This window comes from Simochromis diagramma, unplaced genomic scaffold (genome assembly GCF_900408965.1).
Source record: "Simochromis diagramma unplaced genomic scaffold, fSimDia1.1 OVJJ01000302.1, whole genome shotgun sequence".
NCBI classification, from domain to species: Eukaryota; Metazoa; Chordata; class Actinopteri; order Cichliformes; family Cichlidae; genus Simochromis; species Simochromis diagramma.
The window spans coordinates 1542830-1562107 of NW_024386792.1; the positions used below are offsets into that span (position 1 = coordinate 1542830).

The 19278-nt window shown below is 41.9% G+C and overlaps 1 protein-coding gene across 2 annotated transcripts; it reads left to right on the forward strand.

Moving 5' to 3' along the window:
* The first annotated feature begins 126 nt into the window (after positions 1-126).
* fam193a (family with sequence similarity 193 member A) lies at positions 127-17441 on the forward strand. Of its 2 annotated transcripts, none has more exons than XM_040023737.1 (23): positions 127-711; positions 2908-2982; positions 4431-4673; positions 6511-6686; positions 6776-6943; positions 7356-7602; positions 7708-7832; positions 8032-8179; positions 8266-8340; positions 8454-8528; positions 8628-8740; positions 9824-10066; positions 10195-10351; positions 10528-10674; positions 11514-11795; positions 12145-12367; positions 12470-12826; positions 14036-14318; positions 14431-14617; positions 14780-15019; positions 15197-16082; positions 16403-16484; positions 16585-17441. In XM_040023737.1, the coding sequence occupies exons 1-23, from the start codon at positions 490-492 to the stop codon at positions 16676-16678; spliced, it is 4848 nt and encodes a 1615-aa protein (XP_039879671.1). In that variant the 5' UTR covers positions 127-489; the 3' UTR covers positions 16679-17441. The 2 variants fall into 2 exon arrangements, with proteins under 2 accessions (XP_039879671.1, XP_039879672.1); XM_040023738.1 differs by having other exon boundaries at positions 12470-12778.
* The last annotated feature ends 1837 nt before the right edge of the window (positions 17442-19278 follow it).

Genomic DNA, 19278 nt, shown 5'->3' on the forward strand with positions numbered 1-19278 from the left:
GGGATGCGCTCTCCCCCTGCTGTTAAAATGTGTTGTTTGCAGTTTGTGTCGGATGCTTGTAATACGTTTATTATCTATTTTAGATCCGAGTAGAGACATATAATCTAAGGCAAAAGGATACGATAAGAAGAAGACCGATATGTTTGTAAAGCATTCAACGTCAGTGTTTATCTCCGCTAACTACAACTTTCTCCCTGTTATCTGCTTAGAAAGTGATTTCCCATGGCAAACTCAATTTCCCATGAGCGCCTGGGTGGGGACGCACATTTACGTTTCGACGCGATCTGAGCCCTGGTTGAGGCAGTCCAGTCAGAGGCCATATTGGAATATATGAAGTCGGCTTGCACTTTGATGGAACTGAGTGTCTGCCGTTTTGAGAGTCTCTATACTGCTATCCAGGATTTATACGCGAGTGATTGCAACAGGCATTCCACTTGAGACTCTGCTAAGTCTGGACGGCAAGTTGTCTCGCTTCTTTTATTGGGAAAAATGAGTCCAACCGATGCTAAACGGGGGGCTAAACGCAGGAAGAACAAGCGGGGCGGTGGCAGTAGCTGCAGTGCTGTCTGCAATACCAGCGGTGGCAAGGCCGGGGTTGCTTCGGCCCTGGGCTGTGAGGGAACAGCAGCACCTGCCTCTGTCGTCGGCTTTTTGACACCTGGCAGTGCAGGCAGCGGGAATATAGGATCCATCACGGGCATAAACGACGAGGTAAGAGTGTCACACTACTGGATGTCAAAACAGGGGCGAGCAGCTTGGAGCGTTATCAACGACACATCTGATTTGGGCCCGAGACTGATGCGAGGAAGGCAGCTAGCTAACTAACAAGTGCAACGTAGCTGGTAGTTAACCGGCTTAATCACAGCTAATAATAGTTGTTTATTCTTTGTGAAATAATCGCCAGCAGTTAAACAGTCCCCAGTGTAATATAACACACTGTCTTAAACGTCAGGCTAACTTACTAAAGTCTTGGCGAAATCCTGGCACTACCATCGTTAGCTTAAGTTAAGAGGTCGTAGGTGTATCGACAACGATTTAGACACAATCAAGCAGTTGGTTGATCTAATATTCTTCTCTGTGTATGGCTAGCACAGGTATAGATTGGGCTGCTCGAATCAAAGTTATTCGGGAATAACATTAAGATTAACGTAGGTGGCTCAAAAGCTGCTATCACCTAGGTAAACACTGATGCTAGCTTATGCTAACAGTCAAGAGCACTAACAATCTCATCACTGTTTTTGTGTTTTTAAATTCCAAGTTTCCGTCGTTTTTTTTTTCTCTCTCTCTATTTCTCTAGTCTGTAAAGGTTTGAGTTTAACTTGGTCATATTTTCCAGAGGACCAGCTAAAGTACTCGACTACCTCCTCCACGTTAGCCTAATGAGCCCGTATACTTCAATACCACGATAGTGAAACTTAACAGTGAAATCTTAAGATGGTTAGCAAGCTTATTTACAAGATCGGAGATGTTGGTTAGCTTAATGGGTCGCGTAAATAACACTTGAGTGTTTTGTATTCTGCATCGAAGGGAACTATGTCCTGTCTGTGCTTCTGTGTACGTTTATTGTGCTTTTGTAGCTATTCTGGTCTCTCACGTAGAAAGTGTGTGTGTGTGTGTGTGTGTGTGTGTGTGTGTGTGTGTGTGTGTGTGTGTGTGTGTGTGTGTTGTTTGTTTGGGATTAGTGATGTTACAGTATCAGATTTTCCGCTACAAGTGGGCAGAAGAATTCATGGTAACAACAATATCGCTGAAAATAAAGAAAAATACCCCTAGTCATACCAAGCTTCATTTATTTCATCGTAACTTTATTCATTTTAACTTTGTTAATTCACTGCTGCGCTAATAAGGTAAATGATACAAGAAATTTCTTGGCTAAACCATTATGGAAAACCAAATGTGACTACTTGGAGCCACTGCTGTTTTGTGTACTCTTTTTTTTTTGTACACAAAATATCATGAAGCTTAAAGAAAGACCAGTCATTCAGTCAGGCCTGTGCTAAACAGGAGAAACACCTGTGAGTCATAGTGCAGGAGCTAGTGTTAGCTTGAAAAACTGTCAAGACAACGGTAATTAAATTAAAAATTAATTCCTCAAAGTAATACCAGTCTATCTGCACCTATCTCAGTGACTCAGCCTCGTTCTATCTCAGTGTGTGAGAGAGACACAGAGAAAGAAAAACCAATGCTGTTAGCACTAAACACCTTACTTTAGTCATCCATAAAGTAAGCATACACTGTCTAGTACGTGTTTATATACTATATAGTGCAAGGTGACAGTATAGCAGTTACTAAAAAGAAGAGAGCCTTGATATAAACTGGATTCCTAGTTGTTCAGGTCATTTACAATATGTTTATGTGCATGTTTTACTGCAGCATTCATTTTTTATTTTTAAATGTCAGTTATTACTAATGCTTAACAGTACATGCACAGATAGCCAACTTGTTTTTCTCATAGCACCGATTACTACCATGGTGGTTTGTGTCAGCCTGCAGCAGCAACAGTAATTTGTCGTTTAAGTTTACATAACACGAAACTGCTTGAATTGAATCCTTTAGTCTAAATGATCAGTTACGACTACTTTTCTGCCAGTCTGTGCATGGCTAGATAGAGATTATGTTTTGCTATAATTTTTCTGAGTTGACTCCTTAAATGTGCGTACATCATTTTTGGGCACTTTTGTTTATAGGTTTTCTGTGTATCCAGTGTGTACAGGTGTGAACCTATGAGAGGTTTATCAGTATAAATATATATGCAGTCGAATATAAAACCCAGAAAATAATACAGAAAACATTAGAAGCTTTGAGGTGTAATATAGAAACTGTGTCATCACTTAGTGTAATTGATCACTTGCATAAATAGAAAGGGATGAGTTCATTGTAAACTATGAGCTGTTTTGTGTCCATCAGGTCAAAGTGAACAGCGGCGTTACACCACAGTTTACGGAAGGACCGGTGAATGCTGACTTCTCTGGAGTCCTTCAGGTAAAGTACAGTCAAGGGTTTCTGTATCCACTCAATGATACAGAACCTTTGTCGCTCAAAGACATGTCCAGTTTACCAGTATAATACACACCTTGACAATAGAACTGTGTGTACGCTAAATGGTGGAAACCCACTCAAGATTTAAACATTCAGTGTTTCTGTTAATCCAGTCATTTTTAAGTGTGGAACTTATTCATATTCGGTAGAACTTGCCTCAGTTATTCATACATTCAGATGCTCCAGCATTTGTATTTTTTATTTTTTTAACAGTAGGGTTTAAGTGTTGATAACTGCCTTTTTTTTTTCCTGATTACTAATGACGTTATTCCTCAGAATTCAAATCCATACAACACACATCACGAACATGAACTTGAACAAGGAACGAGGAAATATATGTATGAAATGTACTGTTTATCATAGAGAACCCAACTGATTGATCAGTGAGCAGATATTGTCTGCAAATATTTGCTTTTTTCGCTGATCTTTTATAATAATAATAATAATAATACATGGATAAATAATATATAAATGGAAATTAAAAAGGTAAGGAAGAAGGGTGAGAAATGCCTTTCAACTATGTTATGAGAGTTGGCGTTGCATAGTTTGTCCAACAGAGGGCACTTTACAACTCTCCTGTTTGTTGTGTGAAACACTACACACTGATTAGGAGCAGTTGGATACAACACAAATGAGTAAATGATTATTAACTAACATGTGTCACACAATGTTCAGCTACTTTCTTACACCAATTTAAAAAAAAGAAAAAAGAATTTACAATATCGACACCTGAGTTTGAGAATGTGATAATTTAAGAAGGAGGAAACATAGGATTCTGAAATTCATACCATAGCTGTACTAGGAGGCCATATCATGTTTGGATAGATGCTGATATTCCGTTAAGTGTAAAGCTGCCCCGCTCTAACCCAGAGTACTCACTGAGTCACAGTCTCCAGGAGTACACATTTAAAATGTAGCTGAAATAGATGGAAGTCAACCTTCTTCTTAAAATCCCATAGCCATCCCACCCACCGTCACGAGCAGTCAGTGTGTATATCATTAATTGAAGCCTCTAGCTTCTAATTACGTGTTTGTGCCCCTCTGTGGTTCACTCACTGAAAGGACTCTGTGTTAAAGTTCCTGTGATTTAATGAAGTACAGCGGGCCTGTTCAAACAGCTGTTGTACCTGGAGTACATTGGGTCGTGAATGTTAGATTGGTTAGCAGTTCAAGTGATCGCAAACTTGAGTTTTCCTCTAAAATAACATCTGTATTATTATTATTATTGTTATTATTATTATTATTATTATTATTATTAGAAGAAAAAATAACCTGCTTTTATTTATTCCCTTAAGTAATAAATGACAACAGCCACTGCATTTCTATCTAGGGGATTTTAATCAAACACAGTGACTTAATGTAAACTAATATTTTTTTCTTTCCCACCACAGACCCCATTCACATTTGGCCTGAACCAGCGAGCGCCCTACACTGCTGGTGATCGCTGCCTCTTGTGTCGATGTGAGCGTAAAGACACTGTCGTGCCTTCAGAGGCAGGCATCTCAGGCCAGAACGGTACGGCACAGCCTGCCAAGACTCCCAGTGCCCTACAGCTGCCTCTGTGGGTGTGCTCTGACTGCAGGCGCACAGTGGAGAAGGAGGACCGACATACTACTCTAGAGCAGTCTTTAGGGGTAAGTCACATGAGTGTGAAGAGAATTAAAGTTATAAAGAGTTTGTGCATGGAGAGAGAGTGCTGCGTGTCAAGCCTTTGCTCGATTCCGCCGTTCAGTCGGTTTTCTGGCTCAACACGGATGCCACATATCTGCAGTTTAACGTGCACAGCTGCGGTCTTTCAGTGGATGATGCAGCTCCTGCGTTCACCTGGCACTGCTGGTTCTGTGCCAGAACGGCCGAAACAGATGCAGCCACCGTGAGCAGCAGCAGCTGCTGCTGTAAGAACGTAATGATGGAAGCAGAATAATACGATTGCACAAGCTTGAATTGATTCAACGAGGTAGCGACTTCTAGAAGCTTCAGCTTGAAATGTGCACTTTTTCAATTTTTCAGTTACATTAATTAAACAAAAAGTATCTCAGTGGATGAAATGCTTTTGATATATAATAAATGGTACATAAAAATGTAGTTGTGATTATGGCATTAGCTGCATCTGTATCTAAAAATGAAGGAACTAATTATAAAAATCATAATACATAATGATTTAAGTCTTTATTTTAACACGTAGTCACATTTAATACTCCTAATGATTAATTAAGAAAATAAGTGGCAGTGTTGCTGTTGTATTCTTAATTAGTTTTCTCTCTTTCTCCTCTGCACACCCAAGTGTGACTGAAAATATCCTCTCAGGCCTGTGTTGTAAGATGACGTGTGTTTGAGTGTGCTCCAGTTACTCTGTATATAAAGAGCTTCTTTATGACCGACTGCCTGTGGAAAAATCTTGTGATTTGAAATCAGTGTTTTTTTTTTCTCCCCCTATAATACAAAGTGACTTTTTATTTTCCTGGTTGAATGTGTGTAGGAGTGATTATTAGTTGTAATTAATAAAAGCACTTTTGTACAGACAAATTTACAAAGGCAGCGACTCGACTTTGTTTCCGTTCTTGCAAATTCTAAAAGAAATTTTGCTTTTTAGTTGTAGGCAGGTGGTAAGATTGCGCCTACATTTTTGTTCTTCATCCAAAGTCTCAGTCTGAGTTGCTTTTGAAAACTCCCAAGCGTTTGTTTTTTGGAGCTCAGTCCTATGTTTTCTTAGTTGTTGGTGCGTTAGCCTTGGATGGTGGTCTTGGGTTTGGCTTCCTCTTAAATGTATTGTTAAATGCATCCTAACTGCAGGGGCGTGCTCTGCTGACTCACAGCATTATGGTCCTGTAGTCAAGGGGCCCAAGCAACTGGAGAGCTTTTATTTTGAAATAGCTGCAGAAAAGAAAATGTGCACATATATTCTCTATCTAGTCTGCCCCATGCTGTGCTTTTTCTGGTGATGAGTGAATGATGGTGTGACATTATAAGTCAGTTCTCACAGTGGTTGGCTGATCCCGGCCCTGATGCTTGTCAATTGTAACTGTAACTTTTCTCTAAACAAAAAAAGACTGCACTGTGTGCTCATCCCAGTTGTAGTTACTGTCCAACACGTTATAAACGTAAATAGGCTGAGCGTCATGTGGTGCTGGACATATCAGAGCAGTCATTTTCAGGGCCTTGTAGCTGTCACAGTGTCCAGAGCCAGATCCATGAGATGATCAGAGATTATTTTATGACAAGCCACAGCTGAAGAGACTGAAGAGGAATCAACTGAAATGATTAAAAATGCTCTTAAATACAGAGTAGTGATTGACATTCATATTATATGTTAGCACATTATTTTCAGCTTTCTGGACAGCCGTGCGACATGCCCAGTGTCACCATCGGCTCCTGAAAAATGATCAGCATCACAGTAAACTAATAAAAATGTTTCTGGATTTGTTCAATGCCTTATTGTGATGTCTTTGTTTTCCTTCATAATGCCTACAGAGTCAGGACTTTCTTTTGCACATGCCTGTGGGTAATGGAAACTTGGGCCAGGAGGCAGCCACAGGGGACAGACTGACCACTGCTGCGCCTACTCTACCCATGCTTCCTGCCCCGGACCTCACCACGCCGATGCCTGCTGATACAGTGTGCAGCTGCGAAGCTTGCAACGAGAGGCGGTCAGTTCAGGTTGACTCTTTGATTCCTTGCGTTTTTGTTTTTGTTTTGTTTTTTTCACTGATTCTTAATGAATTTGTGGGAATTACAGGGAGATCTCTGCCGAGTCGGAGAGGGAGTCGCAGCAGCTGCAGAACCACTGGTCGGAGCTTCGCTACCTGGTGCGCTACATCTACAGACAGACGGGAACGCCACTTGCAGATGACCACGACCAGCCTCTAGAGAGAGACAAGGAGGGCATGAAGGAGCTGGTGGACAGGTATGACCACGACCAGAAATCCTGCCTCTCTTTCTCAGGTCTTTCTTTCAGGGGCTTTCAGGGATGTGTTTGGCCACTAGAGGTCCCTGTTAACAGGGAGCTTCTCTGAAAACAACCAGAGGCGTGGGAGCCTTTGCGCTGATGTCAACAAACTGAAACTGCTGCCTTGTTTTGTTTTGGGGTTTTTTGTTTGTTTTTCCAGTGTATTTGAACAAGTCCACAGGCCCGTAAAAAGCCTATTGGATTACTTAATATGATGTAATTGAGGAAACTATGTGACTCACATTGGGAGATTTTAAACTGTACAGACAGTGTTGCAAGAGAAAGAAGAGCTTTACGTGCTGGTAGCATCAATAGATGGGGAATTTTTTTTTTCTTTTCCCACATTATGTTTATTGTTTTTCTCCCGCAGACTCTGTGAAAAGGATCCCTATCAGCTCTACCAGCGGTTGGAGCAGCAGGCTCGGGAATACGTCTTGGAAATGAAAGTGCGTCTATTGAAGCACCTTTCTGCAGGTTCCAAGAACACGGGACCACCTGGGACCATAGCTGCAGCCCAAGGTCCTCCTCAAGCCCACCAGTTCATCTCACTTTTGCTGGAGGAATACAACGCCCTCTGTCAAGCTGCACGAACCATCAGCAGCTTCCTGCTCACCCTGGTTCGTCCGAGTGTTGTTCCCCCACATACGATAACACGTTTGACATATTCATCGCATTCTTAACTTTTATTTTATTTCCTTTTTTTTTTTTTTGCTCTTCCCCAGGAAAATGAGCACCTCCAGAAATTTCAGGTGACCTGGGAGCTGCACAACAAACACCTTTTCGAGAATCTGGTTTTCTCCGAACCGATCTTACACAGCAGTTTACCGGCACTCATTGCACAGCTTAGGTAAGACGTCACTTCTATTTAAAGGAAGACTCTATGACTAGACGCTCATCGTGTTGATTTGATTGCTAATAAAGACCCAAATTGCACATTACCTTCTCAGATGCTGCCTTTGAACAAGCTTCCACAGTACTGAGCCATAAGCCAGCAGGCTTATCCCTAATCCCTATTTGTTTTTTTTGCTTTTGTTTTCTTTCCACAGGCATGGCACAGCTTCCCACGATTCATACAGTGAAGATACGTACAGGACGTTATTAGAGAGCTACCAGCAACTGCAGCAGGAGATGGCTTCAGTGGCCGCTCAGTGGCAGGATTGTGAGAAGAGGATTGATGACTATGTGGATGAACAGGTACGCAGGGCAGTAAAAGAATGTCTTGTGTAACGCTCATGTTCAGTACAGAGAATAATAAATTGTGTAACATGTTTCTTTTGTAGATGCTTTTTAAGGTGGAGGGTCAGAATATTACCAACCAAAGAACAGAGCCACACAAGTCTTTAATTAGCAAAAATGTAAGTGAAATGAAAACTCTGTGTGACTGTTTAGATTTTTTTTTTTTTTTTCAGTCTTTGATTTGTGATGCTTCTTAAGTCTTTGTTGATTCTTACTATCTGCCTGTTTCCAGACTTTAAAGACTAAGCAGGGAATGCTGAAAGAGGACTGGGAATTCTTTAAGCAAAGAAGGTTTATAGAAGAACAGGTACGGCACGTGATTATGACGCTGTCATTTTACAATGGAGTTTTACAGTTGTGTCCTTCAAAGCGCTGTAATGGTTTCTGTTTTTGTTTTTTTTTGTAGTTACCCAACAGTAAGAAATCCCCCACCGGAGATAACAACTTCACAGACACAATGAGAATGCTGTCATCTCGTCTGAGTATTCCAGACTGTCCAAACTGCAATTACAGAAGAAGGTGAGCTGTCAGGATTCAGTGGCTTGTCCCTGTCTGGCCTGGGATTACGTTACTCTTAGTCCAGTGAATTTCAGAAATAATTCAAATTATCTTCACAGGGGGAAAAAAAAAGGATAACATGTATAAAATAAGTGAACAGACTGGTTATGTTTAGTTGTGAAGAAATTAAATTAACCCCCATCTACTTGCTGCTATTATTATTATTATTATTATTATTATTATTATTATTATGTGCAAAAGTTTTGAGCCATTTCTTTATATTTTGCTTCCGAGGAGCCAGAATTTATTTTCTTTCTTTTTTTTGTGGGCTCGTGCAATAGTTTAAGTCTTTTTCAGGCTTTTTCAGTGCAGTCCTTGTACCTGACCATTTTCAGAGGTTTCTTTTCTTTCTGTTAGCCACCTAACACTGACCTATGAATCATTCCAGCATAAGAACTCAAAGGATGAAACAGTGTTGTCTACACATAATGCGATTTCTATTAAAAATGATAAGATAACAGTTTGAAGGTCTAAACTGGTGTCTTTGCAAAAACAAAGAGCTATTAGCTGAAAACATGGCACATCTCTACATACTGTGTAGGGTGTCCTGAGAAATTTTGAAAGGGGAAAAAAACGCAGATGAAAAGCGTCTGAAAGTCATGTCCTTACGGAGTAGAAACCAATCCAGCAAAGATCTGACACTGTAACCATTTACTGTTTACTGTAGCCTGGTTAGAAATGATGTTGGTGGAAGGGTGGCTATCAAGAAGCCATTTTTAAGGAAGGGAGAAATGGGGAGCCAAGGCTGAGGTATGCCAAATTACACAAGAGGTGGTCTGAAAATCAGCAGTGACATGAGGTGAGGGTCATGTCACTGGTGTGGCTCAAGACTTTTGTCACTTTGCTATAGAACCTATTTAAAGATGGGAGAGCGAGATGTCAACATGTGATGTATTGAAGACCATTTTCCGGCATTAAAAAAGCCACTTAACTCATTTGACTGTATGGGAATTGTCTTTTTAAAATACTTCATGAAGGAACTTTATTGAGAGAGTCCTGTAATCAGTATCACAATATAAATTTTGTCTCAACTTTTTTCAACAGGTGCACATGTGACGACTGTAGCCTCTCTCACATCCTAACGTGTGGCATAATGGACTCTCCCATCGCTGAAGACCTCCACATCAAACTACCCATGCAAGGGGATCCTCCCCGGGACTTCTTGGCAGGGGTGCACCCTCCTAGCCTCTCTTCCGGCAGTTCAGCATCCGGCTCAAACTCCAGTTCTCCCATCACCATCCAGCAGCATCCGAGACTCATTCTGCCTGAAGGAGACACCAACACTTTGTAAGCCATCTATTAGTATTTTCCCCAATCTTAGCGTTAACATAAAAATAAATGCTATTAAAGTGGAACTGATATTTCGATAAATAGTCTCTTCTTCTTCCTGACTTCTCATTTCTCTCTTGTTGTAGCATTAGCGATGATGACGAAGTGCCTCCGTTGTCCAGTAAGTTTGGGGACATGTACCCTATGAGTGGTTATGAGGACAACAGTATGGTGACTGCTGCTGTGAACGGTCTTCATAACGACATCAACGGGGAAGGTGAAAACGTGGCGCTAAAGACAGGGGTGAGTCCTCTACAGCCCCCAAAAAATGCCCAAGATTAGCTGTGAATTTCCCTGCCAGGTTTCTGGATGATGAAGCTGCAGTTCATTATGAGTGGGTTACGGGTAATTTGGGAAATATTTTGCGCGTGTGTCCTCAAATACTAATTCAGTCTTTGTTCTGCACCTCTCTGTGTCAGTCTCCTCGCATTACCAGCAGCAGCAGCTCATCGGAGGGTGACGAGGAGGAAGCTAATAGCGAGGGTGGTGGGGAGCCCCCAGGGCTGCAGGAACAACTTTCCTCAGGAAAGACCAATAGTCCTCCACCCTCCTACAACCACCAGCAGGTATTTATACAAATACAATGAGCCTTCATTCGTCTTCCTTTAAGGGCCATATGCTCAGACGCACTCATTGTGTGACGAGAGATCTAAAAATAATGATCACAGGACAAGAATGTTCTTTGTTGCTGTGGGTCCCGGGGTTATCGCAGGAGCGTGGTTTTTTAATTTTTTAATTTTTATTTTATTTTTTATTTATTTATTTATTTTTTTACATGAATTTAAATTTTGTTTAAATTATTTTTTTTTGTTATAGATTAGACTGGGTTTGCTCATTTCAGTTTCAATGTGGTTCCAGTAGTTTCAGTATTAATTTGAGTTGCTAGTCCATTATAATATGAGTGGTATTACTATACAAACACTAGACGTGGTCATCTGTGCATCAGTGAAAACCCCCTTATACTATTTGTGTGGATTAAAGATTAGAAGACATGTGCTATTTATTTTATTTGTTCGTTTGTTTTTTAAAGTCTATAACTAAAGCTAATGCCACACTTATCTGGCCACGATCCTTGCCACCTCCAGGTACAGCTGTTACTGACGAAACGAGGTGCTTTATTTGCAGGGCAGGACATCCGTGTATCCGTGCAGTGGCACTGATGAGACCTGAACCACTTTACTAATGTTCATGTGACACAAAAAGCACATCAGTTTAATTCTGATGTAAGAGCGGAGATAAAAACTTGGAAGTGTAGTCACACTAATTTAAAAAAATAATAATAATGAAATCCTCGATGGAGCTGAATTGGAAAAATGAACTCCACTACTACATTCTGATACATGATTTAGCTATTATTACTCTTTTAAATCAACGTGTTTCAAACCTATATTACCCCCACCCTCAGGCAGAGCAGGTCCAGCATGCCTGCGAGTGCCACGTGTGCAACCAGGACCCCAGCTCTTCCACCCTGGGCCCCGCCACGTGTTTGCCCCCTAGTCGGCTCCACGCTGCGCCTCCCCCCCCCGCTGTTGGACACCAATTCTTCACAGACAGCAAGACCCCCCCTGCACACCCCGCCCTCCACTTGTACCCACACATTCACGGCCACTTGCCCCTACACAACTTCTCCCGGCCCCTCCTGCACCCCACACTCTACCCACCAAGCCCACCTCTCACACACAACAAGGTGAGGATAACAAATTTTTAGAGGTAGACGTAAGTTGTATTCTTCCGATCAGTATGTAGAATTCTAGCATTGAGAGTGTCTTTAAGGGGAAAATTGATTCATTTCCTTATCACTGGGGATTTTTCTTTTTTTAAGGTTCCAAGAACAATGCTAAGATTAGTTGTACGCTAGTTTCATTTAGTGTCACTGCAGTTCCTTTTTTCTGCCACAAGGGGACAGACTGAACCTAAACTAGGGGAAGGGGGGAAAAAAGCAAAAAGAACAGAGCAGTCCTGAACTTTGTGTGCCAAACTCAAACCTGTTCATCTCATTATTCCCTTACTAATCACATTTTTTTTCCCACCTTAAGCCTCTGCCCCCCAACCCTATATCAAACCACTCGGCGGCCAAGCAGCCAGCCTTCAGTGCGTCTTTACCAGAGCATGTATACCAGAACTGCTTCGGCGGTGCGGGCAGTGCAGGTGACTGGAACAGCTCTCTGCAGTGCCTCTCGCTCAAGTTTGAGAATTTATGGGACGCTGCTGTGATGAAGAGCTGGAATCCGTCTGTGCTGTTGCCCGAATCGCTTCCAGGTGAGCCGCCCCGGCACGGCACAAATCGCCAATCATGTTGAAATCATTTAAAAAGAATCATTAAGACAATGTCTTCCCTTGTGTTTTGTCCTAACCCAACAGGTGATATGCTTGGACCACCACTTGCTGATGTCCCCCTCCCTCCAACATCATCTATTTGCCCCCAAGGGGAACATCCCTCACTGCCCACGCCTCTGCCCCCTTCCTCGTCTTCTTCCTTGTCATCATCTTTGTCGTCATCCTCCTCGTCCTCATGCTCCTCTTCAGAAGCCAAAGAGCAGAAGAAGACCGGCGGCAAGAAGAAGTGTCTCTACAATTTCCAGGATGCCTTCATGGAGACGAATCGAGTGGTGATGGCTACCTCCGCCTCCACGTCCTCAGTGTCCTGCACTGCTACCACTGTCCAGTCAAGTAATAACCCACCCATCCACCTAGCATCTAAAAGACCCAACTCTTTAGGTAATATAGGAAGTAGGAGTAGTGGTTAGGTTTGTACTGATGGGGCTTTTTTGTTATTAAAATGATGGGACACTCAAACAATTTAACACCTACAGTTAAAAGGGACTCGTTGTGGTCGTCTCCACCGCCGTATTTTATTCTCGTACCCCAGCTCTGTGTTATTCATACATCAAAATATTTTTGGGTGCAGCCCCTCGGTCCATCAATTGTTTGAAACAAACCATTTTAGCTTCCTCTATTTAAACTGCCTTTCTTTTAATTGGCTGAAAAAAGGTGGTTAGACCTACTCAAACAAAACAACCATCTGACGGCTGTGGATGCTGCGCTCACAGGTATCATGTCGGATGTCTTTGGTATTATGCAGAGGCAGAAATGGAAGAAACTGAGCGTTTAGGGGTCTGAAACCGGAGTTTTTGACTCACGGGGAAACTTGTCAGTGTGTATTGTGCATCCTTCATTGTAAGAGTACATATTTAACTAATTGATAAGTCCCCTTGAAAATTTGGGTGTGTCATCAGTTTTGATCACATACAAATTTTGCTGTCACTGATAGCTTTTATTCAGCAGGATAATTATTCATTTTCTCTATTATAGTGGTTTTTTTTTATGGTATTTATTACCTCTTTGACCTTTCCAAATATTAAAGCATATGGGAAGGATGCCTAGTCTTTTATATTTTTCTCAGTGTTAACTGTAGCAAGCATGTTTTACTATGCAAGGTTTGCTACTGTGTCTATGCTTGAATGCACAGTTAAAAATTGACAGAATGGTGAATTCAAATCTTTCTTATGTCCACACATTCATCAATTACTCAGATAACCTGGAGTAAAGTGTAAATTGTTTTATTCTGAAATGTCTGATCGTTGTATTGTGGTGAAATGAATGATGTGGCTTGAGATATAGATAGAGAGAGATATATATATATATATATATATATAGAGAGCGATCGATCTAAGTTTAAACAAGCAAATATAAATATCAGCGTTATAATTCATATTCAAAAGGTCATCAAGCTGAAACTGCGTTGCGCTGGTTTAGAAGAAGTGGTATTGACGTGCGAAGCATGCGTCAGCAACACTTGGCTTGTTTGTTTTCCTGTCTGGAAGCTCTGAACACGATCATGTTGTTTTTGATGATGTGGGGATTTTTTCTTTTGTGTATTCCGTTAATGTAAATATTGTAATTCTGGCCATTTTTCCTCCCTTCTAGATGACGTATTTCACAATCTAGGTAAAGAGGACCACAGGCAACCCACTCCAACCACCCCTAGAAATGGCTCCACAGGACTTACCTCCCTCCCTCCCCTCTCGGGGCCCCCGCTCCCTCCAGCACCCACTGCGCACCTTCCGACAATAGGATCACAACCCTTCCCAAAAATGGCCACTCCAGCTCCAGACTTTGCAGACTCCCACCAGGGTCATTGCCTCCCACCCACAGAACCTCTGGCCACCTCAATGGATGGGCCCATCAGTGCCCCACCCAGCGTCTGCAGGCAAGTTTGCTGTCTGATTTCACAGGAAAGGTTATTTATCTTATTTCTTTTTTGTCGCAGCAATCCAAACTGAATTTAAAGTACTGAAACATGAAAACATTATTTATTTCAGTGATCCTGACTGTGAAGGCCATCGCTGTGAAGGGAATGGGGGGTACGAGCATCCGCCATATGATGGAGAGGAGAGTCAGGACGAGGACAGCTGCTCGGAGCACAGCTCTTCCACCTCCACATCCACCAACCAGAAAGAAGGAAAGTACTGTGACTGCTGCTACTGCGAATTCTTCGGACATGGCGGGGTAAGACATGCATGTTTATGCAAACATATTGACCTCAACCACCAACAAGATGTTAATCTTTTTTTTGTTTTTGTTGTTGTTGTTTTTTCCAAATGATTCTTTTATTTTTATTTTCCTCCTCCGTACCCTCATTGATTGCGACACCCTTTGTTTTATTCACAGCCCCCAGCTGCTCCTACCAGTCGAAACTATGCAGAAATGAGGGAGAAGCTTCGCTTACGTCTGACAAAACGCAAAGAGGAACAGCCGAAACGCGAGGAACAGCAGCCGGTGATAGAAAGAGATGGAGGGGTGGAGGACCACAGGCGGGTGGAGGACCTGTTGCAGTTTATCAACAGTGCTGACAGTAAACCCGCTTCCAGTTCTAAGGCAGCAAAACGAGCAAGGCACAAACAAAAGAAGGTAACTCCCTGCTGATCAGGCCAGAGGCCTTTTTGAAATGAACACACAGCCTCCAGTATTTATCCTTCTTGTTAAAACCACTTTCCTAGAATACTTGGAAATATAGCACTCAGTGGTCTTTATTTTTTATGAGTCAGAGTTGTCAGTACACTAATAGTAAATGTCTGTGTGCTTCAGATGGAAGAGAAGGCCCGTCTGGAGGCGGAGGCCCGCGAAAGGGAGGAGCAGCAGTTGTTGGAGGAACAGCAACGGCGACAGAGGCAGGAAGAGGAAGAAGCGCTTCAAAATGAACTGCTCCGACTGCAGGAGCTGCAGCAACATCGCGCTGCCAAAAAGAAAAAGAAAGAGAAAGCAAAGGAAAATACCGCTCCCCCTCACAACAATCCACAGCCCCTTAAACAGACAGCTCAGAACGTCTTAGATAATCTTCAGAATGGAAAGTCACAGCTGCTTCAAACTCTCATCCGCCTCCCTGACCAGAAGGAACCCAGATTTGACTCACTACCCCGGCCCCATTTACAGCACAGCCCAAACTGCGCTGCTGAAAAGGGGTTTACCGCTGAGACCAACATCCCCAATTCTCCACCTGACCTCCTCAACGGCACCTCCTCTCTACTCGAGGTCAGCAGTAAATCTAAGGGTAAGCAGTCCGCTAAAGTGCCCACCTCTGAGGCTGCTGTAAAGAAAGCCCCAGAGTTACCCAAGAGCTCCGATGCGCCTGCAAAGCTCGCTAATGGCGCTACCACTACAACAGACACCAAAGCAATGCGAACTAGGCCCGTTGAAGCCCTCGCTCCTCTCCCAACCAGTGAACCCCAGAGGGAGGAAAGGAGCAATAACAGAAGTGCCAGCGGTAAAAGGCAGCAACACCAACCTCTAGCCCAAACAAAGGAAGACAGGATAAGCCCCCCTGTGTCAAACCCCTCTCCGTCTCCCCCTCCAACCTCCCAGTCCGAACAGACCCAGCAGAACGGCAAACCTCCGACCGCGGAGTCCCCACAGCCCAAAGGCAAGACCAAGAAGAGCAAGAAGAAGAAGGCGGACAAGATGAACAGCTCGATAGGTTAGTTTTAATCTTCTGTGTGTACAAGTCCGGACTACCCTGTCCTGCTGCTAAAGTCGGAACAACAAAGTGTTCTGCATTGTTTTCATTTGTCTCCTAGATGTTCTGTAATAAGCAAGGTTTGATCACCATGAGCAAGTGCTAGGGAGTATTTCTTAATCCAGCTTTGCTGTGATCCCAAACTCGGACGTGCTGTGAAATGTTAAAGCACCTTGGAAATGTAATCCTGACAGATTAGAACCAGGAAAATGTGTATGAGACCAATGAGAGATGAATTTATCTGTGTATGTATATATGAAAATGTTTTATTTTTATTTTAGATGATGTATTCCTGCCCAAAGACATCGACCTGGATAGCACTGAAATGGATGAAACGGAGAGGGAGGTGGAGTACTTCAAAAGGTGCGTTTGACCAAATTATGGAGGAACACTACTAAAATGTGTTCTTCCCTACCTCAAAGGCCTAATGTCAGCTTTCTTCCTTCTTTTCTCTCGTTTCCAGATTTTGCTTAGACTCTGCCCGGCAGACCCGTCAACGGCTATCCATCAACTGGTCAAACTTTAGCTTGAAGAAAGCTACGTTTGCTGCACATTGAGGGTGTTTAGTGAGTGACTGTCAGGACACAATCAGTACCTTAACAGCTATACAAACCCAACCCCGACCCTCCACTTATCCCTTTACTTCCACCCAACTGTTATCCTCCTGGAACTTCTCCCGCTGTGCCCAAATCACACCCACGCTGCCTTGCTTTGTTCTTGTCACTGTGTGGTTCCAACACAGACCCATCTGGACTGATCCACCTGCAGAAATAAAAAGAAATGAAATGAAATGACACAGAATCACAAAATGCTACTCTACATCTGATTAATTTTTCCTGCCTGCTTGTGTGCTTCTAGTCTGAGTTGGGCATTTCTCTTGACTGAAAAGGAAAAAAAAAGAAAAGAAAAAAAAAAAAGCCATGGTCTGAAATTATTTTCTTATATTGGCTTAACTGTAGTCAAAAGATGCTTATTATGTCTGGAAGGTTTCCTTAAAAAAGAAAAAGAAAAAAGAGAGACAATGGAAACTTAAAAAAAGCGAGAAATGTAATGAATTAAAAGCTGTATTTGACATATTGTGGCTTACTATCCCATCGTTTCCTGTTCCTAGCACGGCCTCTCATCACACGATTGACAAGGGAGCTTGGTTAGCTGGTTTCCACTCTCCCAAACCCTCCCCCCACCCCACCAACTACTTCCACCTTATTTCACAGAAAGGAGGAAGGCGTAATACTTGACATTGTTCTTTTTTTTTTTTTTTTTTTTTTTTTGGTTTTTAAGTTCTGTTTAACAAACTGTTGAGTAAACGTGTACCAGTTACAGTTTATGTTTTCTTTATTTTGACCTGTAGCCAGCTTGTATCAGAATACTTTCAGAATGAAATTGAAAAAGAACAATACTCACACTATCAGTCTGTTATAGAGTGTATATTGTATTAACACTAAAGCCAAACTGGCTACTTTTAACATATTGTTAAGTAATATTAAATCTTGTCTTTCTTTTTTGAAAGATGGAATACAGTAGTATGGCAGGATTATGTGTCTTGTGTCACATCTTATTTCCTACATACGGTAAAAAACCCAAACCAAAATGTCAAAGGACGTACATACATTTACAGCTACAGTTCACGAAATGTGAAGCTACTGTTAGCAGCCGGTTAGCTTAGTGTAAACAAGGAAATGGGGCAGCTTTGCCTCGCTGGGTCCAGCGGTTATAAAAATGCACCTGCCTGGTGAGTACACATTTGGTCAGGACATAGTCATAGTATAATTAGAACGCACACCCTGTCGCTTCTAAGCTTTTATGTTTAAAAATAATAATAAATAAAACAGATTCATAGTGGATCTTAAAATTACATAAATGCAATCTTCGATGAACATGTTACACAGCGTCACTGTTTTAACTATATTTGAGCTAAAATGCAGAAGCAGTTTGTGGAAAAACCTAAGTACACCTCATGACTCAGTAGATGTGGAACCACCCTGGAGCCTGTATGTTGTCAGTCTCTCATTCATTGTGGAACAGTTTTGGACATTCTTTTCTTTACAATGTTGCTTCAGTTCATTCATCCTTACAATGCCTAGAGCCTGAATCACCATCCCTCTACAACCGTGCCAAACACCTCCATTTGACCAAGCCACATTTTTTTTTTCTAATTTTTATGCTGTCGTGAACATTACCACTTAGCACGTTAGCTGAGGTCTGTTAGGAGATGTAGCTCCTGGATTTATTGCAGTTTCTTTGAACTTGGGGTGAATTGGTTTCACTATCCACTCCTGGGAATACTCAAAACTGTCTTGTATGATTTTATACTTATACTCTAGAATGATGGACTTGGACTCACCAGATCAATGAGCAGCAACAGCTGCTTCTTTAAGATATTTGCTTGTGTTCACGCAGACCTGAATGTCTTAAATCAGCAAAAATGTCAAAACTTGTCCTTCTACAGGTGCTCACATTTGCTCAGTTAATCATTGCATTTAATGAACAATTCCTGGCTGCTACTTATTCTCTTAATTCTTATGTTAGCAGTACTTAGTTTTTACATGCTACTTCTGCATTTTGGCTTGCATAGTGTAATATGTGTTCATCTCAGGCTGTATTTATCTGCTATGAACTAGATTATTTCCTGACACATAAAACATTAGAATTTAAAGAGAGCGTGGTTTACTTCTACCATGACTGTAACTCTAACCATTCTCACAAATATTCAAACACATCTGTAGAATAACTTTATCACAACTGTGATCACATTTGGTCTATACGGGTAATCAGTTAACACTATTTCTAGCTTCCCTGCTTAAGGTGAAAACACAATGGACCGTGGCTGAAAATTTTGGCTGACAGACATAAAATCAAACTCAGATAGCAAAAACATTACACAAACCACCCCCTTATAGTGTCTACTGTTACAACTAAGCAAACCAAGAAGATACACCTTTTACTTAAAAGCACCTGTATCCTTAAGTGACTTATAACTTTGAAGTTCTGATTAATATGATTTAAGCAGCCTAAACATCAGCCCGGAAGCACAAAACAATCTCTGTAGTTTCTCGGTCATCTCGGTCAAGGTAGTCGTGAGCATCTTTTCCTCAAGTCTAACTCTTTTCAAGCACCAAAAAATAGCCCCAAACAGTTTTTGTACCAGGCTGTGCTT

Coding starts and splice junctions, on each gene's coding strand:
- fam193a (XM_040023737.1), top strand. CDS start 490: ATGAGTCCAACCGATGCTAAACGGGGGGCTAAACGCAGGAAGAACAAG. Junction 4,674..6,510: donor CTCTAGAGCAGTCTTTAGGG/GTAAGTCACATG, acceptor TAATGCCTACAG/AGTCAGGACTTTCTTTTGCA. Junction 8,180..8,265: donor ATGACTATGTGGATGAACAG/GTACGCAGGGCA, acceptor TTTCTTTTGTAG/ATGCTTTTTAAGGTGGAGGG.